General features: G+C 38.1%; 1 protein-coding gene across 3 annotated transcripts in view; it reads right to left on the reverse strand.

Annotated features, from left to right (window-relative positions):
* The window catches only part of ntrk2a (neurotrophic tyrosine kinase, receptor, type 2a), a 92372-nt gene that overhangs the window by 56700 nt on the left and 9123 nt on the right, over positions 1 to 26549 (reverse strand). For 2 of the 3 annotated variants that reach the window (XM_055039134.1, XM_055039135.1), the window contains exons 6-13: positions 22913 to 23046; positions 22007 to 22139; positions 21759 to 21830; positions 21411 to 21638; positions 20389 to 20409; positions 15309 to 15323; positions 13551 to 13588; positions 13211 to 13310 (exon numbers count right to left, since the gene is read on the reverse strand). In XM_055039134.1, the coding sequence (XP_054895109.1) occupies positions 13211 to 13310; positions 13551 to 13588; positions 15309 to 15323; positions 20389 to 20409; positions 21411 to 21638; positions 21759 to 21830; positions 22007 to 22139; positions 22913 to 23046 (741 nt within the window). The remainder of the gene's footprint in view (positions 1 to 13210; positions 13311 to 13550; positions 13589 to 15308; positions 15324 to 20388; positions 20410 to 21410; positions 21639 to 21758; positions 21831 to 22006; positions 22140 to 22912; positions 23047 to 26549) is intronic. The other variant, XM_055039136.1, reaches the window with a different exon arrangement.

Consider the following 26549-nt stretch of genomic DNA (forward strand, 5'->3'; position numbering starts at 1 on the left):
ATCTGCTGTAAGGCAGGCGACACAGCTGCAGAACAGCATGAAAGTAAAATTATTGAAGACTCATATTAGGTGGAACTTTTCCTTAATTCCATTAATTTTTTAATTAAGTTTTTATTTATTTATTTATTTCAATGAAGCATTAAGGAAAAAAAAGACACCAAAAAACCTTCAATGTAACATCGAAGGTGAAAGTTTCCAATACAAGCAATACCCGGCTTCTGCCTTTTTCATCAATTAAACCAGATAATTTTACAATTCATCTATTCTGAATCAGATATAGGGTTTTTTTTCATGAAGCTTAATATTCATATTCATATTTCATATTTTATGAGCTATTCACATTTTTAATTGATATAAAAGATGTATCAAATATTCAAGTTCAGAAAAAGATACTACAGAGAAAATTCTGAGTGGCAAAAACAAATGTTGGAATACACCTCAAACAGCTTGTATTGTATCAGAGATTGACTTGTTTTAGTATTATTACACAAAATATGTCAGTGTTACAATTTAAAATTGTCAAACAGATTCTGAATGGTATTTAATATGTTGTAAATAAATTCTGCATATTAAAAGCTGACTAGCTAACTAGCTTCCTAATTCAAAACTGCAATGATCTAATTTAAGATGAGGTGCTACCACAAGTAAGAGAACTCATGCTGAGGGTGATAAAGGCCAAGTGTGAGAGTAAGAGAGGGAGCAGAAAAGGATACTGTAAGATGGATTTTTCAAATTAAAAGCATTGCTCTTTGTGCATGCAACTGCAGTGACATAAATATCTTGGCCAATCTAACAGCTGCAATAAAGGGAGCAACTAAAGAACATCAGCCACTTGGATTCTGTCATTATGTTTACTACATTTGTTGAGACATCCATCTTTATAATTCTTTTTTTTTATTGCTTTGTTTGTCAGCAGCAGATGGACTGGAATGATGATGAATCTAGTGCTGCATTTTAGCACAATAAGGCAAAAAAAAGGAGAACAGACTGTTGTATAAATTAATACTTGCACAAATTATTCATAGGTATTAAAACAAATGTAGGAAAATTACAAGAAAAAATGCAACCACAATCACTTTTCCTCACAAATCTTTTCCTAGTCTCCACACATACACACAGCAGAGCTGTGCTGACCTTAGCACTGGATAGCTCTCAAAAAAGCAGAGCTATGAAGACGGCAGCATCTTGCCTCAGTCTGAACAGGCAAACAATCAATCGATCCATCAATAAACTTCTATCTGTTTTAGTGCCTTTCCATCTGGCCCAGCACTGCTGCTGTCTCTGTCCCTTTTTGCCATCTTTCACTGCACAGCAGATCCACACACATGCAACAACAAAGCAGCCAGACATGCTAAATGATATTGGCAAGCGACTTTGCCAACTCTCATGCATATTCAGGACAATAAGGACTTTGTGTCTTGGCTACTTGAGTTTCTACCTTAGTATAGCAGGACTAAGTGCTGATTGATAGCAATAGCCTCATTAACATAGATTCTGTCATAGAGATATTTACAGCACTGGCTGCCAAGAAAAAGTCACATTGATGCAACACACTCGCTCTCTGGCAGCAAAGACCTTTCCAGGCTAAGCGGCAGCGCCTTGAGAGCCAGCTCACTGTCACGGTGTCTGAGCAAAACTACCACGCTGACATGCTGTACATGTTTACACGGTAAACTTGCCTGTGTCGGCAAATCTCAAAGGTGTGAATACCCATATGGCTCAGTCTAAATTCTGAGGGCTCATTTCTGCTTCATTTGATATGAAGGAACATTGGTAAGAAAAACACAGAAAATAAATGTATTACAGTTTTAAATGCAATAACATTATAATGTCTTTGCATGTGTATGTAATTTGTAAATTAATCTGATAGAAGCTTGGAAACACTAGAAATCTCATAGTGATGTACAAAAACACCTAAGAATGTATCTTCCATCAACGAGACGCTATTTTTTCCAGATCTGTTCCGAATATAACTACCTAGTACGTTATGAGTGGGAATAAGCAAAAGATTGATTTCCCATTCATAAATATTAGCAACTTTACACTTGGATTGTTTCAAACCTTAAATGTGGATCTGTCTTTCAGTCAAGGGCGTGATTATGTGTCTGTAATTTTGAATAAGCACATCCATGCAATAGTTATTATGTTGTATCTTCGTCCTAGATGCTTAACACAACATAATTCCAATGCTACACAAAATTAAGCTTCTGATTGGCGGTCCTTGTGATTACTCCTCCGCTGGAAGAACGCTGTGACAAAAGAGGAGCTGAGTCTGAGTTTGGTACCACAGACATTTAGGATCCATCAAAAAGGCCTGCCTGGTTAAGCCTGACAGAACCAATTACTATTTCAGATTCGGTTCTGACGGAATCTGAAATGTTAACACATACAAAATAGTTGAAAGTGCTACAACACTGAATAAAGAAAAAAGGGAACAGATATTATCCGCTTACGTAATGGTCTTCAAAATGTTTACATTAGTTATATTCGCTTTCAGTTCCTTAAAGTAATTTCTTATGTTGAAGTAAAAACAATAAATTAATAAATAAAATGCCAACTAAACCTGGAGTCATTGCAAGCTCTGTTTGGTGTAATTTTGTGGTCTCCGCTTCTGCATCTTTCCTCCCTTTTGGCTTTCTCTCCAGCTGGCTTATTTTGCTCCCGTCAGTCACACCTTTGTCTAATTGCCTCCTTCCCCGTTGTGTATTCATTTTTCATGCTCCCTTCCTCCCATGTCAGTTCGTCTCTGTTTTTGGTGACAGGTGTTTCAGTTTTCTCCGAGAGTAACTCTCAAGTTTTCTGGGGGTTTTTTTTGGATTCTGCGTCAGCTCTTGTGATTTAAATATCCCTGCCTGACTGATTGCTCTCCTGTGGGCTGCCCAAGCTTGAATAAATCTCTGGTAGTTCAACTTGCTGACTGCAGTTGAGCCCAAATTCCCTACTGCTGTGAAAAAGTACAATCTAATCCTTTGGCTGCTGCACTCCAGATTGGACCAAGCAGATCAATCAACAAGAGAAGTACTTTCACTGTATGATAAGGAAACTGGTGACAGTAATGGAGTACATGAGCAACTTTTTTCAGATGCTAATTTCCAACTAAAACAGAAAGTTCACAGAAAACAGACAAGTTTAAATTATATTAACAGAAATATGATGCTAAACAACAAGCAACTTGCACAAAATACTTAACTTACCTCTAATAAACTCTAATAATAAACTCTGCCCCAATAGTTCAGGGTAAATGAAAGAGTACACTCGCCACCTAAAGCATTTTTCTGGGCTACATCTTGATTTGTTTTTATCTGCTTTATTATATACAATAGAAAATAAGGGGTTAAAGAATGACCCAAGAAGACAATCTTAGTTCCTGGAAATGTTTCTTGCAGGTGAGACATGTTTCTTGCAATGACCACAGTTTTCTCGCTTTCCAGGAAAACCTTCTCATGTGTTCTCACAACAATCCTGTACTCTGGATTTCCTCTGACTACACAACAATCCTCAGACGAACTGACCTTCTGGAAATTTCTGTCTTGTTGAGGGAATAACAGGAGTTGTTTTTCCTCTGTAGACTTCTGTAAAACCCAGGTGTTTCTTCTCTAAAGGAGCTCACTGAGAACTTGATTGATTACTCTGACCTCTTTGGTGCCCTTTGTTTCACATAACAAGCTCTTCCAAGCTAAGCAAACCTTTCCCACTCACCATCAATCTGTGTGTAGGATTGACCTCTCATACGGCACTTCTTGGTCCAATGGAAGACTTTATGGATATGCAAATATCCACATCCTTCCACCTCTTCCCCCCCCTGAGATCGAGATGACGTGGATGTTGTAGATTTTTGGTTCGGGTCTTGTTGCATGCATCGGGGTCCAATTCTCTTATGCAAAGGACACAACTTTTTTTCTACATCAACTTTTAACTGCTTATTACACATATTTTCTTTTAGTGATGCAATGTGGACTAACTATACTGACTCCCAGGCTGTAGCTAATGATGTCTTTAGAGAATTGCTCAATGTCAGTGTTTTAGTTTCTGTGGATGATATTGTAAGCTTATGTTTTTTTATGGCCATATCCACATTCAAAGGAGCAAAACAAAACTCAAGGCTCAATTGCGGTGAACTCACTCTGAACTCAAGCCTTCTGACATGGTCCATTATTTCACAGAAAGTGGCCACCATGATGGTTACACTCTGGACTCTACTGTGTTTCCCCATTTTGATGCTCAGCTTGAAGTTAATCTTCACCACATCTAGAGATCTAAATGGATTGAGCACCTGCCATATGATTGGTTGAATCCCTTCGAACTAGTCCTACAAAATGCTGCAATCAGACCGCTAGATCTTTATCACCATCTATGATAAACCTTTGAAGAATTTTGAAATAATGTGAGCAACATTGAATTTCCCTTTGGAATCAGTGAAGCATTTTTTAATTTGAATTTGAATTAGAAAAAGAGTATAAAGTGACCAGACACTCACTCCTCCATTCAGGGGAAACTGATGACCTTCCGTCCAGCTGGACCGATCATCATAAAAGATGAACCACCACGCACACATATTCATGCCAGTTTAGCGAGACCAATTAACTAAATTAATGATATTTTAAGACTGTGAGAGGAAATCAGAGTAATTGCAGAGATCACAGATTCAATGGGATAACATGCCAACTCTATGATAAAAGACCCAGCCTGGGTTTTGAACCCAGAACCTTCCTCCTGCAAATCAACAGGGCTGCCAGCTGTTTTACTTGCTAATAGTCTAGACAACAACATAAAAGGTCTGTGTTTCTGAGGAAACCAGATTACAAAAATTTTACATCGTAATTCTATTGTCTCCTCACAAATAAAAACATTGTGCTGGTGCTACATGGCCTTTCTGAGTCCTACCAACAGACGTCATGCCCAGAGCGTATCAGCATATGCTCGGCACTTACAGGCTCTTCCACTGAACCAAATTATGTTGATTCTTTTGGGGTGACTGTGGGACTGTGAGGCTAGACTTTCCATTTTAATCCAGGACAAACAGCTGCCTGAAAATATGATTAAAGCGAAAGAAATATCTGCATTAATGAATCGGTGCTGCCGCCAGAAAACAGCACGACCCAGACTTTAAAAGCTCTAATGTTTTAAATATGCACATTAGATAATCATGTGTTGTTTAAGTTTCATGACCCCCCGGCTTCCTGCAAGATCATTTAATGTCCACTTATGGTGTCTGATTTTCAAAATGAGCTCATGCAGAACATTTCAAAGTGCTATCTGTTTGAAGTGGCAAGTAATCAAATTGTAAACCCCCACATCCCTCAAACTCATTTCTTCAAATGGAAACAAATTCTGAAGATTCAGCTGCTCTGCAATAATTTCATCTGAGCCATGCTTTGATTGTATGTATACACCATGTCTTGTTCCCACACTGCCTTCCTAGTTTGAGACATCTCATTTTTCATTGCTTTGACAGTTCACAAAGGTCAGACTGACCAACGCAGGACAGGAAATGATGTACAGCCGTACAACACCAGTGTTGTATAAAGTACTGAAATCTCAGAGTCAAGTAACAGTATAGGTACCTCTCCAAAATATGACTTTGGTAAAAGTCCAAGTCACTGACTGAAATGTTACTTGAGTTAAAGTCTTAAAGTATCTGAAATGTCTTGTACTTAAGTATGGAAATTACTGTAAAAATGGATGTAGTCAAGTAATGTAATGAAAAGTATAAGTAAAAAGTAAAACAAGGCAAATGTAGTTTGAATGTGGCTGAGTGGTTCAGGGAATAAATATTCACAAACCAATTTTCAATATAAAAAAATTCTCATTCTTCCAAAGATAATATATTCACAAAAACACAAACATAAAAAAGTTGTTCATTCTTCTTTGAAAATGATAATGAGCTCTCCAGCCTTCAAAATGATTTGAGATCAATAACTGTTTTGAAAAATAACACAAAAACATAGTAATATCTAAAGACATACATATGTTTAATAGAGATTTAAGGCTCCTTAAGGACAAAGTGGCATCAATGTCAACAAATTCACTGTTTTATCATATCCATTTCTGAACCCTGAACTCAATCTTATGAAGAATGTGGAGGGAGATCTTGAGAGGCATGTGCAAACAAGGCAGCACTTAGGTACACCTGTCAGAAGGAATGAGAATAGGAAAATATTTGAATGCTGAATATTATATCAATTGTGAACTTTCAAAGATTAATAAAACCTAAACCAGCGTCAACTACTATCTTCACAAAATCTTTCCTCAGATAAGAAAAGGTGTCTCTTTAAGTTGCTCAAAACCCTCTGTCGTTTTTTTCTGCTTCAGAAGTTCTCTCCAGAAGTATATTTTACTTTACTTATGAAATGCTTCACTTTACTTGTAAAGCACAGCAAGAACAAAAAGCCGTCAGGAAAGAGCATAGACAAGGTCTCCAAGCAGCATTTGACTTTGTAAAAGAGCAGCATCCATCTTCAGAGCACTTCAAACAATCATTGCCCTGAGGTCCTGCCATAGGCTTTAAAACTTCTCTTCCTCCTGCTCTGCATGCTAAAACCATTAAACACATTAAGTTGACTCAGGATATAGAATAAAATAATAAAACGGAAGCCTGAGTCCTCTTCCTTTTTCATCCAGCAACGCTGAGTATCGAGTTTAAAGAACTAATGCAAGGCACAAGGCGAAACATCATTAATAGCTGCATTTGTGTTTAATACACTTAGCAACCACAATAATCACTGCAGTATAACTGAAGTTTACTGTGGAGGTAAATTGCTACAGTTTTCTCAATTTTCCATCCATCCATCCATCATGATCATGGACTCAGATGTGGATGAATTAATCCCCATGCCGGCTGTGAACCCCCCAGAAAAACATATATATATATGTATATATAATAAAAATGATGGAGATCAAATGTGCAAACTGTCAGCTGGCTCAGCTCCATTATTGGACAGCATGTAACAGTGAAAAGTACTTCTATGTTTGGATGCTCTCCAACAATAAACTGGAACATGAACAGGCTGAGAAACAGTTGAAGGTGTACACATCCATCAACAAGAATTCAGTGAAATGTTGTTTCTTTTTAGTAAACATGCATTTTCTGCGTTTTGTTTTCATTGTTTTTGCAACCAGGCTTGTCAGCTCCACAATAATTGTGCATGAAATTGTACAGCACTTTCAAGGTAGGCCTTTAGAGCAGCAGAGGAGTAAGAGCTTCAGGCAATTTACTTCAAATAACCCGTTGTCCTTTAAAAATGTTGTTATGGTTACTGAAGAGAGATTCATTTAAAAAGGTTTTCATGACGTCTTCCATTCAAACTTAGGTTTGTGAAGACGCTAAACTAGCACTTAAGAAACATTTAACACAACAATGGCTTAGAAATTATAAAATCTTCACTGAAACAGGAAATATTTCATCAAGTAGATACAAGAAGCGTTCTGTTTCAAACCAGCTCTGTCTCTGCCCACACTTCAAAAAGCAGAGGGTCAATAGTTTTCACTTTAAGGCTCTCTATTGCAACAATAGAGAGCCTTAAAGCTGGAGGCTAGAGCTGCTTTTCAGCAGGGACTGAAGAAGAAGAAGAGGAGGTGGTGGTGGTGCCAGTGGATGTGGTGGGTATGCTGAGCATGCTCTGTGAAGCCTGAGGCCCAGAACGAAGCTCCGCTGACCTTGAAGGTGTCATTTCAATCGATCAACAGAAAGGAGCGGTGTATGCGTGTGAGGGAGACAGAGGGAAAGAAAGATGGAGGCGTGCAACTCCACCAAACAAGAAGAAAACTGAAACCTGCACTAATGATGAATCATTGATAAGTGGACAGAGGAAGACTTCGTCTTTCATCTCTGATTTTTTTTTTCCCCCGTTTGTGCTCTTTGCCTTGTTCCATCTTTGTTTTCGATGCCTGCGGTCTGTCTCCAGAATCGTTCAGCTTTTTTTTTCATCTTTCTTTAAATCCTTTGATATTCTCCCATTTCTGTTTTTCGTCTCTGACTTCCTGACGAATGTCAAATGTCAAATTTAGCATTTATTTCTCTCTTCCTCATCTTCTTCCTCTTCACCAGCTGGCTCTCACTTTCTCTACTTCACAAGTGCTGATCATTTTGGCCCGTCATGACATTTCAGTTTCACTGTTGTGTCAGAAACAGGGTTGATGATTGAACATCTCTCTCTACAGAGACATAAGTACCACAACAGCAGCTGTGCGTGCAGGACGCAGCTACAACGGCTGCTGATACACCTTGAACACTTCGCTTTTTGTGGTATTATCAAAAACTTGAATGTATTTTGTTGGAATTTTGATCAATAAAACTAAAGAGCCCCATTGTAACTCTGAAGCTGCTTGTTGGCGACACAACAAGCGCAAAGTGTCCCTGTCTATGAAAACTTTTCATTCCCCTTCAAAATAATGAAACGCTTTGCATCAGCCAATCGCATCAAATTATAAAGAAAGACATTAAGGTTGTGGATGGTTTTAAGATAGCCTACTGTCATGTTTTTTCTTCGTTTTACATTGTGTGACGTTCATTTTTTAAGCATTATGTGAATGGGTGTTACTTAATCCTGGGCAATTATGTGAACATGCATTGTCTTTTTAAACATTTGTATGTCTATAAAATCCATTTAAAAAATTTAAAACTAGCGTTGCCGTGCTACAAATGTGAAACTTGAAAAGCGTATTTTGATGTATTACTTTCTAATCCAGTGACTGATAAGGTGGCACAATTACTCAAAACCTCATTTCTCTCAAGAATCTTATTGATTCAGCACGTCCAGTAACTTAGAAAACTAATTTGGAGTGCAAAATCTCCCCTTTCTGCATCAAAAGCTTCAAAAGATGATTTGATTAAGTTTTTGTCACTGGTTAGTTAGAACCACATCTACCAAGAAACAATCAGGGCCAATTCATGGGCGCTCACTGGTGTTTATTTGAAAACCTGCCTATGCAGGGAAGATTATGGGCATTAAACCAACTCAGAGCCTACAGAGACACATTTGCATGCAGCCCTCCATTAAGCCAACGGGGTCTCTCTGCTGCGATGATGTTGCACAAAGGATGCCTTGAAGTTAAAAAGCACCAGCTGCAGCACGGTTCCTTTTTACAAGATGGGATGTCTTCATCTAATTAGTCCAATCGATGTTTTTTTTTAAATTGATCAGCATATGATTCGCAGAAAGCATTTTGGGTCCCAACCTATGTTGCTTAATGTTATACTAATCGCAGGAACAGAAATAGCTTCTTGTCATTTCTGAAAATTATCTAAATATTAAAACATAAATGATCCAAGTTATTTTGTGAAGTATGTCTGCCTTTAAAGGTACATTTCTTTCTTGTGGTCATTTTATTGACAGCAAGAGTTCCCAGTTTGGAGAAGCAGTCAGGGGTGCAGACAGAAAGAGGAAGAGAGACTTCTAGTAACCAGAAAAAACAACTCAATTTTTTTTTATTGGTGACTCTTTACGATTCCGATGGGTAATCACTAACAAAACCACCAAAATCTTACTTACATTAGACAAATTTATCATCCTAGTGGCTGCTAACATCTGCTCAAATGCAAAGCTGGCATGTGAAGTTTGGCTCATGCATCTACCCACTACAACCTGATAGTCTCTTCAAACATCCAGAGTTTTGTGATTGAACAGAAAAACAAAATTCCTCTTCCAAATACTCCACTAAATACAACGTCTTCTTCTGCTTGTGTTTTTTATTTTTGTTTACTAAGAACTACAGCTGACCATCTTCCTTGTGCCTGATATAAAAAGCATCCCCGCAGCATGACACTGCCAACACTATGTTTTGCCCTGGGAATGTTATGCTTAGGGGTGACACGTACAGCATTGCGTAAGTGTGTCTCTCACTGTGAGAAGAGCACCTGCTGATACACTTTAAGACTATTTCAACAATGGCTTTCAACTCAGAGTTACCTTTTGCTTTAGAGTGAAACTATTTAACAATTAAATAGTCTCTAAGACCTGCGTTTTATGGATGGATTTGAAAGCAAATAGGACTTTCTACAAGGCACTTTCCCTTCTTTTCTGGGGTTGGGTTGAGTGTGAAAAATGTGTATCCCTTCTTTCTACTTCACTTTTATCCAGTACTTTGCATTTATTTACCATGTAATATCCAATTAAAATATACTTTGTGTCATATAATTTGTGGTTGCATCAAGACAAATGTGAGAAAGTTTAAGCAATGTAATGTAAATAAATTACATTGCACCAGAAAACTATCAAAAAGCCTACTCTAAATGTCTTCTGTGGTTATTAATGATGAAGAAACAGAATGTTATGTTCATTACAAAATGTAAACGAGCTACTGCAGCTATTTAATTTGCAATCAGAAAGAGATACTGCCAGCATCAGAGGCTGTGCTGATTCACTACACATCTGTTGGACAAGTCACAGGGCCCAATATATGCCGATTACACTTTTTGTTCACAAGTTCATCATCATTGTCAGCTCTGACTGTGCTTATGTGGGTGAGTATGTCTGTGTGCACAAATCTATGATTTAGCAAACATGTTCTGATGAAAAAATGCTAGCTATTTTACATTAGCACCCACAGTCCTTTGCCATCTGGGGTTAGATTTCCAGAGTTCAGAGGAACTGGTCAATGGTCAGAATGAAGAATTTTAAGCAAACAGTTTGCTTAAAATGGACTCAGACCTTAGCCTCTGTCTGACTCCAATCTGCTCCTGCTGAGGCTGCAGTTATTCCCTTGATAAAGTTCCTCCAATCTCAACATGCTGTAGGCCACACTCATCAGGCTGTTTGTGGAGTAGAACGATGGGGCCACATTATAAGATGGAGGGCAAGAGTGGAAATAAGAAAAGATAAAGACTCAAGGCGAGCAATCAGAAGGAGAGAAACAGCAATGGGACCTAACATCGTTCTTTCCACATGAGTGGAAGTGCATAGTCAAGGAAAAGTGTTTGGCTAGCTACAAAATACACAAGCATATACATTTTACACAGTATATTAAAATGCAGGGAGGTTATTTCTTTCATTTTTCTTCAACCTCATGTAATTTTGCCGGAGCAAAACAAAACTATGCAACTCCATAAATTGACTAAATATGCTCCCCTTGCCTTTCCTCCAACTTTTCCGGAGGCCATATTACTTCACATCAGCAGTAAAATGCACATACATTTGGAAAACACATTTATTAAGTCCCTAAATATCTAACTTTACATTTACTTTATGTCTGCTCATTTAAATTTTAAAAGTTCGAACGCTAGCAGAGCAGACGGTGCCAAAATGTAATATGATTTTGAAACGGCTATATTTGTAAATGGCACAAAATGACTTCCTCAAAACATTGCTTTAATTCCTCACTATATCGATAGGATGAACCAAGCTAGAGTCAGCTGAATGGCAAACGCACAGAAGAAAGCATAATCTAAAAGGTTCATAAAACTCTGGTTATGTATCCAAAATTCATCTAGTATAGATGTTACTGTTAGTGCACAAGAAAAAGGAAACATCTACAGAAGAGTTCAGCCAAATCCATTCTAATAAATCAGGAGGTTAATGCCTACAAGAGGAATCTGATTAGTTTCTTATGTAGCTAATGCAGAAGTCAGTGAGTGAAGTCATGTTCTTAAGATACATTGGAAAATAAAGTTACAACAGAAAACTTAAACAGCAAGCATCTGAGAGTGAATGATTCAACATTGGCTAGAGCAGCAGACTTGCATTAACCATGACAAAGATTTTGTAAGTTCAACCTGCATGCATGTTATTCACCAACAGACTTGAGACCCAGAAGAAAGACTAAACGATAGCAGTTTCCACCCACCGAAGGAGGATTCATGGATCCATATTGATCATTGTATAAAAAATCAAGAGTCAAAATTGAAATCAGGCTGCTACTTACGTTACACAGCAGATTGTGTAATGGAAATGAATAATAATGATCCACTCAGAACAATAAAACTTTTATGTGAAAACGTTTTTACATTACATACTATACAATTATGCAATTTAATTCATACACTGGCAAAATTTCCAGGGATGTTGCTGATTTTTTCTAAGAAGTTTAAGATAAAATATAACAAAAACACAGTAATCAACCCTTAAAACTCTGACCAAATGATTTCAGAATACATAATAAAAGCTAGTTAAGCCCAAAATAATTTGTCTACGATAACTCTCAGCTTTAGGTCTATAGGAATCTTTTAGTTTTACTAAACTGTTTCGTCTGACTATAAATAATGTTTGGGATAGGCGCAGCCAGAGTCCTGACATAAATCTAAAAATCAATCTATAGAGGGAGTTAAAGATCAGGATGGTTTCAAGGTCTTTCGACCTCAACGACTTGGGGTTTTTCTAAAAATATGTTTCCAGTGGAAACCTGCAAATAGCTGGTTGGAAATTGTAAAAACATGGGTTTAATTTCTGTAATGGTCGGACAGGTTTTTCCAATGATTATAATAAACGATCATTTGGTGTGGTAATTTATAATAAAATACAAATAAAACTACAAATGCTGTTTTCTTCAGATCTGATATTCAATTCACATTGTTTAATGACATGTTTATCTCAGTCAATTTCAGATAAATTATTTTAAATTTAAATCTACTAAAATAACACAATGTCCTAGCATTAGACCTTGCACCATTATTATGGTAAGGGTGGTCAAAATATTTATATTCATTTAAAGTAAATGTTGTTTTCAGACTTTGCACTGTGAGAACGAGATAAATAACAAGCCCAGCTGGAACTGTTTTGGAGCTCCTCCATCTTGTGACTCTTGTTCATATTGGTTAGGCTACAGTGTTAACTTTCCCACTGTCAGCAATTATTGCAGCAGACAGGAGCAGGAGACTGTGGGGATAAGCCCTATGAAGATGGAGTTGTTCTAAGAGATAAAGTGAGGGATTTCTCACCCACATACATATTAAACACCTGATCTCACTTTCCATTTCAATCCCAACAGGTAATAAAATATGGGCTTTTTAGTAATTGGAAAAATCATGAATCCAAATGATATTCTACCAATATATCTTATATTTTAGTAAAGCTTCAGGAAATTATGTCAACAGTTCTTAAAATTGCATAATATATATTTTTTAATGATTAGCAGTGATTAAAAAAATCTATAATGTTTATGATCCTGGTGTATGCTATGTGTGGTGTATTATTATCCATGAAACCAACTTCATTTCACCACCCACTTTCATCTATAACCTCACAAGCATGTTGAAAATAGACATTGGGAGACATACCTTTGATGCCAAACTTGGAATTTCCTCCAAACTTTAGGATAACCAGCATCAGCAAAAAACCAGTGAAGGCTACAGCAGCAATTCCCACGACTACGTACACCTGCAAAAGCACAAAGCACCATTATGTCTCCACAAATCTGTTGCAGAGATATGTGGAGGCATATCTGGCTCACAAAATCAAATGCAACATAAAGCACAACAAAAGACAGAAGACTCTGGTTGTTCTTATTTCGCTGACAGTAAAAACACAAAATTCTGATCTGGGTTCATCCAGTCGGATCTAGCTTTAAGAAGGAGATACACCACTTTTAAAACGAGAGATACAAAGAAAGATACTCACAGCAACTCTGTCCTCAGGAGGGTCTAGAGGAGGATTCTCTGTGGATGAAAGGACAAAAAGTAAAACAGAGAGTAAACTGACACTCTTTGCATTTTGTTTTTTATCATTGGTAAAGACTAATTAGATGTGACTAATCTAAATTCAGTGAAGAGGAATAAAACATGTCCTATAGATAAAGCACACAATTTGAATAAAATATACACAAAATATTATTTTTTCAAATAAACTAAACTAACCTGGGCAATGTAAGCACAACAGTGTATGTTTTCCTGGTATTTGCTGAATATTTTTTATTTTAAACTTTGTAATAGGTGGATGGTGTCTTTAATATCCCTTGTCCTGGAGCAGAACTCAGTACATCATAATAGTTTAAAACAATTAATGGAATGCTAAGATAATATATTATGACAATTAAGTATAAGTATTAAAATAAATAACTATAAAAGTATCAATAAATTGAATCATCACAGCCATGATGTGACGAGCAACATCATGTCAATTTAAAAATATTAAAATTTTTATGAAATTTTGTGAAATAAATGCTTAATTTTAGTATACTGTAAAGATTTCACCGACCTGATGAGCTACAATACGGCCTCCTTCAGAACAACATCATATAAATTGAGCTACTTTGACATTTTTTCAACTCCATCAGAGTTTTAAAGTTTGGCAATGTGACTCTTTCAGAGATAGTGTTGACAAATCTCACTTTAATGTGCAGTTAATTCATTTTAATATATTTTACATAAATGGCTTTACTTCACATGTATCAAATATTTCTTTTTACTCACTAGTTTGTCACCACCTTCATTTCTGCGTCAACTCTGTCAGATGGACTTTATGTTGTTTTTTGTTTTAAATAGTATTTCTCTTGTTTCTTGTTATCCAGCGATAATACTAAAGTACTGAAGCACTCCCACATTGGCACCTTCACAAGAAGCATTTGTCCGTAAAATTGAGTAAAAATATCACCAATAGGGTCATTAAAAAATTATTTTAGATTTATTTTTTTTTGTCAAATGGTGGTTGACAAAGTTCTGGGTCGGGTCCATTAAAAATGTCATTTTCAAAAATATTTTGCAACTGGGAGCCTGCACCTTAGCATCTATAGATTTCAAAAACACTATTTGTCATATTTGAATACATAAGCTTGAGGAATAATTACATTTATGGGTGGGGGTTTTAAACCCATTATTAATTTAAAAAAACTACTGCTGGTAATTTATAGTTTCACACACAACAGAAAGCATAAATGCTTTATTTAATGATGTGATCCTGAACTAAATCGTCAATCCATAGTAATTATTTATTATGGCAGTGTTAATGTTTGAATGGGTTATGGATAGTGGTGAAAGGCTTCAGAGGACTCTGTTTAATATAGTCTCCCATTTGAGACAGATTTAGGACTCCTGTCTGCTGCTGAGGTGATGATCTTGTTGACACAAGAGAACCAAATCAGCAGCAGGGTTCGGCCTTCTGCCGTTCGATCTTTCAGGACAACTTGAAGGACTTAGTGCCAATATTTCCCTGTTTCGATAATACTAAGGCACTGAAGCACTGCCGCATTGGCACCTTGACAAGTGTGACTGAAGTCTTCTTCCACACACAGCGGGAGTGTTTTAGATTACTGACCAATTATTATTGTAGGTGAGAATGATGGGGCAACCTGGCAGTTTAGCAAAGGTTAACTGAAAGCTTGGCAGTCAGTTTATAACTGTGATATAGTCCCGGGTGATCAAATAAAGGGTATATCTGTACCTGGGGTTACATCTGCTGGCAGGAGGGGGCATCAAAGAAAAGACAGACAGAGACAAATAAGACCCAAAAGAAAAATACATTTTAGTTAAAAATACTTTTAACATGCAGCACTTAACAAGTAACCTTGTGAACCATGCTTGCTTTTAGAGTTATTGTAGAAAAGCACAACCATTTCACAAACTCTGCACACAAACCAATAAACAACACAACAAACATGCACAGCATCTTAAAGGAAATACAGACAACATCAAGGACACAGTGAGGAAAAGAAGTTGTGTAGGTATGTAACGCACCGTCAGGACCTTTAAAAAAAACATAAGAAAACAAGAGAAAAGCAGATTTCTAAAACAAAATTTCAGTCAACTAATGGGGACAATGTGAAAAAAAATCTAAACACAAAGACAAAATGAACAGACAAGTTATATATTTTACATTTGAGAGAACGAAGGAATGAGGTACAACCAATGAGTCTGGGATATTACACCCCTGTACATCCTGGCTGTAGTCACCCCTGATCACGCCTCCTCGGCAAATGACATGATGATAACCAGTAATAGGCCCCACCTGTACTAGACATCTGCTTGTCTTCACCATCATTATTCAGTTCAATAGCTGCTCTTCACCAAGCTCAGCTGAGAAGCGGGGCAGCCATGTGCATGTAACAGTAGTTATATGTATAACATTATGTTTCCCTTTCAGTTGATTCACTCAGCACAACACAAGTATGGGACATATATAAATATATATAAAACACTCAAAAGTGCATAAAGGAGTACACAGGATTGTCAGGGTACTAGAGTATCTACCCCAACTGAACATTGTAATCCAAACCCAGAAGACAGTGGGTTTTTGTGAGGGATTTACCCTCCCTAAAAGGTGATGTCTTTGTGCTTCTATATTCCGATTTATTTATTAACTGTATTTTGTTTGGAGGAAGCAACTTGCTTTGTTTGGTGTTTTTGTTTTAATCATTTTCTTCTCTTTGAGGTCACCTGGTCAGGTGTTGCCATGGAAGCGCGCCCATGAGCAGTGCTGACAAGGACCTGGTGTTTTCAATCAACCTCAGAATCTATTGTTTGAGAGAGAGGGAGATGTTTTTGGATTTAATTTGGGGCCCAGATTGTTTTTGTTTAGTTTGAAGATTGTTAGTTGAAATGTAAATTTCTTTCTAGGAATATAGTGTAGTACAAATGTTGTTTTCACTTGTAAGTGTTGACTCCACCCCTTAATTAGTCAAGGAAGAGCCAATGCTTTAAAAGGCAGGTGTGTTAGATCAGAAGTCGCTCTCCCTCTTGTGTGTGAACCTGTCATGATGTAACTGGATGGAAATGTTTTTGGGAAAAAAAAGAAAACGAATAAGAGCTCTATAACTTCTGGACTTTGTTTGATTTTTTTTTCGATTGCAACCCTACATTTTGGTGTCAGAAGTGGGATGCGACGCTGAGGTCCAGAAAAGAGCTAATCATGGGTCCAAAGCAGCAGACGAAAAGCCTCAAAGTGGCAGAAGCCGCTCCGGTGGAGGAGGCAGAGCAGGAGGGAGCTACAGGTCAGTCAACTTTGCACTCCAGTGATGAAACATCTGTGGACATGAACAACATTGCTGCCATGCTGGAAAGATGTCTCCAGTTCCAGAGTGACTTTGTTGATAGATGGGACAAAGAGGAATGTAAGCAAGAAAAGAGATGGCACCAGATTCAGGATGAAATGACCAATTTGAGAGAAGAGCTGGAGAAGCAGCAGAAAACTGAAACTGAAGCTGAGGCTCAATCAGGCCCCTCTTCAGAAGCAGATGTGGAGCCAACTCCCCGGCATCAATCTAGAGGTGAGCCAGTACAAAAAGCATGGACTCAATCTGATATTCCAAAGTTTGAGGAGGGAGACTGACCATCGGGCACTGAAATGGTTGGAAGCCATGAAAGACACAAACAGTCGCATAACACGATGGTTCCTGTCTCTTCAACCTTACCGATTTAAGATGGGCTACATTCCAGGAAAAGAGAACACAGTTGCAGACTTTTTGTCTCGCTGGAATCACAGCGAGCCTCCTGAAGAGGAGGGAAGTGTGAGGGATTTACCCCTCCCTAAAAGGTGATGTCTTTGTGCTTCTATATTCCGATTTATTTATTAACTGTATTTTGTTTGGAGGAAGCAACTTGCTTTGTTTGGTGTTTTTGTTTTAATCATTTTTCTTCTCTTTGAGGTCACCTGGTCAGGTGTTGCCATGGAAGCGCGCCCATGAGCAGTGCTGACAAGGACCTGGTGTTTTCAATCAACCTCAGAATCTATTGTTTGAGAGAGAGGGGAGATGTTTTTGGATTTAATTTGGGGCCCAGATTTTGTTTTAGTTTGAAGATTGTTAGTTGAAATGTAAATTTCTTTCTAGGAATATAGTGTAGTACAAATGTTGTTTTCACTTGTAAGTGTTGACTCCACCCCTTAATTAGTCAAGGAAGAGCCAATGCTTTAAAAGGCAGGTGTGTTAGATCAGAAGGGTCTCTCCCTCTTGTGTGTGAACCTGTCATGCTGTAACTGGATGGAAATGTTTTTGAAAAAAAAAGATAAAACGAATAAGAGCTCTATAACTTCTGGACTTTGTTTGATTTTTTTTCGATTGCAACCCTACAGTTTTATCCCTGGTGGACTCCATATTTGTGCCACCAAAGAAGGGTGAAGCCTATAATCGGTCATCTGAGGAGCACTTGTGGAGAGCAGCTCTACACAGATTCCATTGTCCAGGGATATAAATAGTCCTGATAGATTTTCCTTGGGAAGCAACACATCTCTTTTATTAAACCTTGGCACCACAAGCTTAGTTTCCACCAAGGGCACAAAGTTGTCAGCTTTCTGTGCAAGTGACATCATGCACACAACTGACGGGAGCTGATCTACTGCTGAAATGGATGCATCTTCAGAAGACCAAGTGGTACCACTGTGATCATAGTTTCCTTCAACCCCATCAGTTTTAAGATCATCCAGAAGCTCAGATTGTGTCCAAACTGAAATTGAGCTCGACAGCCATGAAACACAAACATTGAGAGACACGCTCTGATTGTCAGGGAGTATAAGGAAAATGAGAAGCCCCATTTCTGGGGCTTCTCCAGAAATAAGATCTGCTGACTTGGGATCAGTGAGCTTTTCCAGAAGTTCAACAGAAACCCCAGAGTCTAAATAGAACCTGAGAAAGTTGCACTATTGTCTGCTTTCCATAGATAGCTATTGCAGCCTGGATAAGTTAAAATGCAGACGGCGGTTTCCCTCAGTTTTCCCTGAGGGGTGCCAGCGCAGCCTTCACACATTTTGAAAAGGTGAAAGGCACTACAGACAGTCTGAAAGGGTATAAAAGGTGCTCATATGCTTTGCCCTCGAAGGTGAATCTCAGAATCTGTCATTGGTTATAGTGTATCAATAGGAATCTGCCAAGACGATTGCACTTAAAAGCTGTTTGATTGTTAGCATTTTGAACTTGTTTGCTTGGAGGTATTGTTTCAGAATTCTCAAATCCAAGTTTGGACAAAGCCCACCCACTTGCTCCAGAGCAACAAAATAACGTCTTTACCAACCTCTGTTCACCAGCTCTTTTTGTAAACAGCATATTTTTTTCCTACCTCACAACTTCCATTGCTGTGGTTGTGACTGTGGTTGTGACTGTGGAGTTTCCTACGGTGATAAAACAGGGCAGCATCTGGTAAAACTGTAATTGCAATTTCCAGTCAAGGTTGGAGCGTGCATGAGTGCCATTTGTGAAGATGTGCAGCTGGACTACCTGCCTGCTGCATGGTTGGCAGGTATGTTTTATATCCTCTCAATGGGTGGGAGAGATGCAGCCTCATTTGACTGTAGCCTGTAGCTTTTTAAACTTTTTTTTTCATAGAAAAAGCAGTCTTTAATGGAATGATTGAAACATTTCTACAAACATTGGGAACAGTTATTGATATTAGCAAAGTTATTAACTTTGCCCACATTGGGGACATTTAGTGCAAACATATAAGTGGAGGAATGCCTACACAATGGTTATTGGACTGGGCCAAGTATGCTGTCACTGGAGGTTCATTAGGCGTAATATTCACTGGCCTTTTCAATAACTTCCAGGTCTGGATAGTGTCGAAAGCCTGGTATAGTGTCTCGGGAGGACAGTGGTTTGTTCCACGAAGATGTCAGTTCTGAAACAAAGTCTGGGAACAGGGATAGACACCTTGTGATTGTGGCAGTTTTGCGGGTAGATAAAACTTGGCCAATCACTATGGTTTGCGGATGGCCACTCCACATTCAGTTTTACATGTGCACATCAGTGAAGAGAGAAAAAGGACACGTCGTCCTGGTCTGCGGGGGTGGCGGCCGACCCAGGCTGTACTGGTAAAAGCTCATTCTCATCCTCAGACAAATCCTTCTATGTCTCTGTCAATGTCCAACATGTCCTTTTCTTCCTAAGGAGGGTTCAGTCAAAGCTGAAACTGAGCAACTTCATTGTAGTTAAGTGATCGACATTCTCCATTTGGTCTCCCCAGTGGAGATGGTGACTAAATGGTCATCCTGAAATTGGATGGAACCAGATTTTGTGAAGCAGAGAGCAGTGGGTCTTGCTGAGACAACAGCCTCTCCCAGAACTTTTTCTCCAGGGTGACGAAGAGTGATGAAGCTGGCATTGAAATGCACATCCTTCAAGCTCCATCAAGGCTCTTAGAGTATGAACAATCCCTAGGCAAATGGGAAAGGCTTCATGCTTTTCCTTGTCATTAAGAAAGAAACTACACTCGTAAGAACAGGGACAAATTGAAGGCTTTACTTGTGTTAGCTTTGTGCTCATTCTTAACCACAAAGCTGGACTGGAATACTTGAAATCAGCTCTTCACTTGCAGCAGCAGTTAACTCCTCACAGAACTCACCAGCAGCAGCCAGGTAGCCTGAATCCTAGAAGTGTGCTCAGCAGGGTGAAGAGCATAAGAACTGAGTAATGGTGGTGATCACAGACAGATATATAGAGCAGGGGGGAACTGTTACTTGCCAGGATACACAAGGAGATGATATGCCACTCTCATGTGTTGTACTGAGTGAACAGACTGAAAGAGAACATTTTACTCACCATAGTAGGAAGGTTCGTTTTCTACAAATTGGGAGATCAAAGAAAAAACACATTAAGTAAAACATTTTTATTTCCGTAACACACAAGATGGTAAAATTATGCATTTGTTCGGTTAGCCAGTCAAAATTAATAGAACAAGAGACAGGAGTGCCTGCAGCTGTATGTTGTACACACTATGTGTACCTTGCAATTTTTATATGAGTTAAAAGAAATATCATTCGTATAATTATTTGACTTTTGATTTTTTTTTTTTACCCTTTAATATTAACAAAATTATGGACAAAAATTAAAAATGGTCTTTTTGTGTCAAAACATCCTGTGCATCTTTCGGGGTGGGCCTGAACCTAAATTTTATTGGTTAGTCTACTTTTATTTATTTGGTGGTTTGACACTCTGTCTGTAAGCTAAATGTGACTGTGCATTGAAGCCAGCTAAAAAGTAAGCAGATTTTTAAACAGACTGTAGTCAGATTGTCTGCCAAAAGGAGTATAAATGAACCACACATTTTTGTTTCACCTCTTCCTCTGGATATCACAGACAATCCAACTGAGCCTGGGAATCTCTATCCTCCTCGTCTTGTGAACAGGCTTTGCTTTCCTGTTTTTATTCATTCATAGCCTACTGTAAAAAAAAATCAGTAGGCTATGAATATATCTAAGTATTCGTATTGCATTGTGTGGATGTCTTCTACTGTTTTTGTGGGCCATGCACATTGCGTTCATGTGGCATTTTTGGGTTGGTCAGTTCATTAATTTACGTTACATATCAATGGGTCAGGGTTCGGACTCAGAACCCATCATCGGGCAGGTTGTGAAACACTGTGTTTCAATGTGCCAAGCGCATCACGTGAATCTACCGTTTGGTTTATGTTTGTGCTTGTTTTTTACTCCACACACACGACTCATGTCGAGGATGCGGTTGTGTTTGTTTAGGTCATGTACAGCGATGGTTTTGTGCTCACCCTACGATAAACTGCAAGCACCCCTGACCAGAGAGAATAAGTTCCCAGTTTTGCTCCTCACCATCGTCTGGCCTGCGCATAAAGTGAGCTGTGATCTCCTTTTTGTCAAAGCCATATTTATTTGCAACCTCCAGGCGATAGAGCCCGTTGTTGATGTGTGTGGGATTGTCCAGCTGGAGGCAGCCGTGGTATTCTCTCTCTGTGATGTCATGGATCATTGTCATAATGTATTCCCCCTCTGTCACTTCCACGTTGTCCCGGTACCACTTGATATGTGGTTCTGGGTTTGCTGAAAACAGAATAAAATTTGTGCAAATGACTAGTATAAGATTGTGGAATTCACAAGGAAAATATATTCAAAGTATATTTAAATAGTAGCAAATGGGTTTTATTTGCTTGTTTTACATACCTGCTACACTGAAGGGTATGCACCAGTGATGATCTGCAATGGCATCACTCAGTTTTGTGATTTGGGGTGCAACTATGAGTATAGTCAAGAGAAGATAGATTTTAGTTGCAAACTGAAAGTGGAAGGAGTGAAACATGTAAAGTTATGGATTAAAAAATAAAAGAGACTCATTTAAAGCCTTTAACTCTGTTTTAAAATCCATTTGTGTCAGACTTGAATTAAAACAGCATGGCAGAAGGTAAACGTACAAAGTATATCCAGCAACACAGAGGACTCCCTCTCTCCAACAATATTTTCAGCCGTGCAGCTGATCTTCTTGTTGTGGTCCATAGACGACAAGTTTGTGAGCCGCAGCACTGAAACCTGGCCAGACGTCTCGATCTGCAAGATTAAAAAATATAACATATTTAGGGATTAGTTTGTTTGAATTGTTTAAATTTCTATACAATCTTTTTCAGTAAAGTTTTACAAGGTGTCCAAAATACAACATTTGCTTAGGGTTGTGTGGTTTAACAGTAAATTTGAATAAATGTTTAATAGATACATCAGTAAATTTAGTACAAAGCTTTCAACAATGTTTCATATTAATTACAAATAGATGGATGGTAAAATTGGATGCTTGGTGGCACAGTTGGCGGTTCTTTTATTATGGGTGAAGTTAAATGGTGGGCATCAAGAAAACCTTCACATTCAGGCAGGGCAGAAATTGTTGCAGCCAGAGACACAATATAGTGATTTAGGCCAAACAGTGATGTGTTAAAATGGCCCACTCATAGTTCAGACCTAAATCCAAGCAAGAATGCTTATCATTACTTAAAAATTTTGGTTTTCATACGATATGATGGGCACAAACTTCACTTCTAGATGAATAATGCAATCAACGGATTACCCCAAAGGACTTGCAGCAGTAATTGCAGGGAAAGGTTGTTATATGAACTATTGAGAAGTTTTAGAATGTTTTATTATTAATATTTAAAACCACATATCCTTTATTTCCCCCCAAGTTTACAGTTATTGTTGGTCTTTCACATAAAATTCAAATAAAGGTAATTTGGAAATGAAGCAATTGAAAAGTTTAAACCTGCGTTTATCTTTAACAATTCTTAGTCTAGAGTGAGCTCACATGCTGCTGCATTTTGTGTGCGAGAGCTTACCACGTAGTTTGTGACAAGTGCCATGTCCCAGATCAGTTCAGGTGAGGGCATGCCTGATGTTGTACAGAAGAACTCAAGATTATCCTTCTCCTTTCTGGTCACTTTTGATGGGGTCAGGGTTGCCATTGGAACCTCTACATACAAAGAAAGAGCAGGAAAGAAAGAGAGTCAGTGATGGAGAGGAAGGAGGTGCAAAAAGGAGCAAACTTAGGATTCCTGACCAACTCTTGTTTATCCAGTTAAAACACAGGGCACGAAACAAGCTCAACAAGGAATGTGGAGGAGCAGCCAAACAGACAGCCAGCAGAGAGTAAAAAGAAAGATACACATGGAAAAGAGTTCAAATTCAATCTCCCTGTCCCCCACTCTGTTTCTCCTGCTTTCATTATTGCACACTCACCTCAATCACACAATAAGACAAAGAGACAGAGTTCAAACACAGTGATGGTTACACTGATTACCAGTGCACGTCTATAGCAGGCCAGGCACTAAATTGATTGGACACAGTCTGAAGCCTCTGTCAAAGCAAAGACACTGGTGACTCTGTGTGTGTCTGCAGCTTTGACCAGGAGGTGACCTGGGTATGACCAATCAGCTTCAATAAGGACTTCGCCACCATTGTCCCCCACATATAAACTCTATTGGAAAGGAGAAGAGGAGCTCAGAGAGGAGAGGAGAGAAATAGGCATTGACAGCTGCTGCAGATAAAACTGGAAAGATTTCTTATCAGATCTAACTGTCCAGCCTCTTCTGTCCGTCAGCAGACCGCTTATCTGCAGGGGAGCCCACTCAATCACCATGAGATGCTGTAAAAACCGGTCATTTTGCTGGTGGCAGGCCAACAAGCGTATCAGATTCAAATATCTTAACAGCCTCTCAATGAATCAGCTTTCTACAGCCACTGCAACCGTCTGCAGGTTAGATTAAGCGCAATCGAGCAACATGGACACATCTCTAACCACACACCATTCTCATGATTCCGTATAAAAAACCTGCAACTCACTTTGAAGATGCAATTCATAAAAAATCTAATTGCTCAAGGGTCACTTCATCAAAACGTAACTGAATCATCCAAACAAGCTTTGGATGATTCAGTTTGGACTCAAGGAAAGCAAATTGCAGCAACTGGAAATTCTGTGGAGAATAATCAAGTTAGAGCACACAAATATAAAAACTGCAAATTAATTCGCTTGAGCTCTATTATAGGTTATAATTTGTTTTTACCCCGTTAATATGGACAGTGATTGTAAAAAGCAAGTAAATTCTTTATCATTGTTTTAACAGGTCAATGACCTGCTATTAGTGTACAAAAATTACGCATTACACACTGTACCACATTATCAAAATTTGAAGAAAATTATATGCCACTAAACACCTGAATACAGAGGGGTCTCAGCTACTGAAAAGCAATTGCTTCCTGGAGGCGTGGATTGTGTTGAAGTTTTAAACTTTACCTAAACGCTACCATTTGGCCATGATGCCAGTTCAACGCTATGAAGCTTACTGGAAATTCCCTGAGCTGTAAAAATTGAAGTCAATAGGAGAAACCTCAGACTATTTATAAAACGAGATTATAATCGAACAGATTATAACAGAACTTTGTGTATTAAAGTAAAAGGATGGACTGAGAGATTTGCATGGTGCTGAACAAATTTTTCTTCCAAACTGTGGTTAAGGCTGACCCCATGGATCTGAAGGCATCAACTGAATTCATAGTTGTACTTTTTTAGCTAATGGATTTTTTTGCAAAGATGGACTCCTACTTTACAATTACTGTAAAGTAATTTATTACTGTGTGTAATAAATCAGTATTGTTTTATGGATAGACTATAACACCATATAGTATTTTTGTCTGTGACATAATTTGTATTTTATTTGCCTAAATGTTGCTTTTTCATAAGGAGTATGAATAGCTTTGCCAGGAAGTACCAGGAGCATCATAAATTCTGATTTGATTTTGCCTTCTTTCTTCAACTTAATGCCAGCTGCTTTTATTTATTTGAACCAAGGCTTTTTCAGGGGAACAAATTAAGGTAAAAGGCTTTTAGTACAACCTGTAGAAGTATGAGGTTCCTTAACTCATTACAGGTAATTTCTGCATTATTTTCATAACTTAATTTTTTCCCCTCTTTCCTTTTGTTTATTTACAAGATGTTTTTTAAGTTTGCTGAAAAGAGGAGGCTTCTTATCTGTAAACAATGACTTGCATTTGGAAAAGATGACAAATAACTCTACTTACATATATGCAGTCTAACAGTTTAACACTTTCTGCATGTTCTGTGATATATCACTGCTATAAAGACACTACAGATGAAAAACCTCTACTGTGCTCTAGTTTGAAACCTCTGCCAAGTCCTTCACCTTTTTTCCTTGCAGTGCCAGTGTTGCTATTGTGGTCAGTTACAATAATCACATAAGAGGAAAACAGTGTGATTTCTAAGAGTAGCAGACAAACAGAAGCAGGTTTCTCAAAGTAATTCAGAGCTAACTCTGTAAGTTTGTTGCTTGATTTGTTTGTTTAAACAGTAAGTGGCTGCTGCTCTCCAAGAAGAATAATAGAAAAATAAAAAGTGTAAAGGACAGGGATTTGCTGAATTGGGATACAGATTTCTTTTTGACAGAATGTCATTTGTAAAGCTGATCATCCAGTCGTTCAGGAAACTTGATCTGCTTCTTTTTTGTATTTATTTTTGTTTCACATATCATTAGGACATTAAAATTTGTTTTTGCATCTTCTTTTTTAGTTTGTAACTGTTTTACAAACTGAGTCCCCAAATTTCTGTTTCTAAAAAATTCACACATGATCGTCTCCTGCCTGCTAAAACTCAGAAGAGCCATTTGTCCTTGCTGGGTAATCTGTCCTTAAAGGTTTGTGTCCACATGTTGCTTTCTTGTTTCAAGACATTCAAAGAGGAAAGATTGAAGGTCAAAGTCATTCCAGCCAAAAAAACGAAGTGACAGTGAGACCGACAAACACAAAAGCAGACAGATGAGACAAAGTACACCTGTGGACACCTGCTTACATTTCTGCTCCACATTAATAAAGCTTTTCTCAAATTCAACTTTAGAGAAAAAAGTTATTGGTATATAATACCAATAAGAGCGGCTTTTAACCACAATTTTTTTCTTTCTCTAGACTTACTATGCTAATGCAAGGATGCAGTCACTTGATGAAGACAGTTTCTTGACCTTTCTGCCTTACCCCCGTTGTGAAGGTTGTCAGTGACCGTCTCCTGGGAAACCTTTATGTTTTGTCCTGATTTTATCGGTCACAAAAAGGCCATATCACTTTATATAGAGAAGAAGATGACCCAATAAATCACCCATAACCAGTCCTTGGTCTTGACTCAAGACCAAGGACTTTCTTGATTCAAGGCAACAGTAAAACCAGCTGTGCAATCCCTGCACAGATATATATGAAAGAAAAACAACCCAAAAAATGCTTAGAATGCATCAATCTGTACATATCGATAATAAATACATGTTTAATTTATTAAATGGAACTGAATGCACACGTTCTGCTCAGGTCTTTTCAATCTTGGATCGGCTCTGCAGTGGTGAACTTTGCAGACTTTCGTAAGCTTAAAAAACCCTAAAAAGTCACATTTTAAGATTAGCAAGCAAGTCACGTACAGCT

This window comes from Poeciliopsis prolifica, unplaced genomic scaffold (genome assembly GCF_027474105.1).
Source record: "Poeciliopsis prolifica strain line A6 unplaced genomic scaffold, Auburn_PproV2 SCAFFOLD014, whole genome shotgun sequence".
NCBI lineage: Eukaryota > Metazoa > Chordata > Actinopteri > Cyprinodontiformes > Poeciliidae > Poeciliopsis > Poeciliopsis prolifica.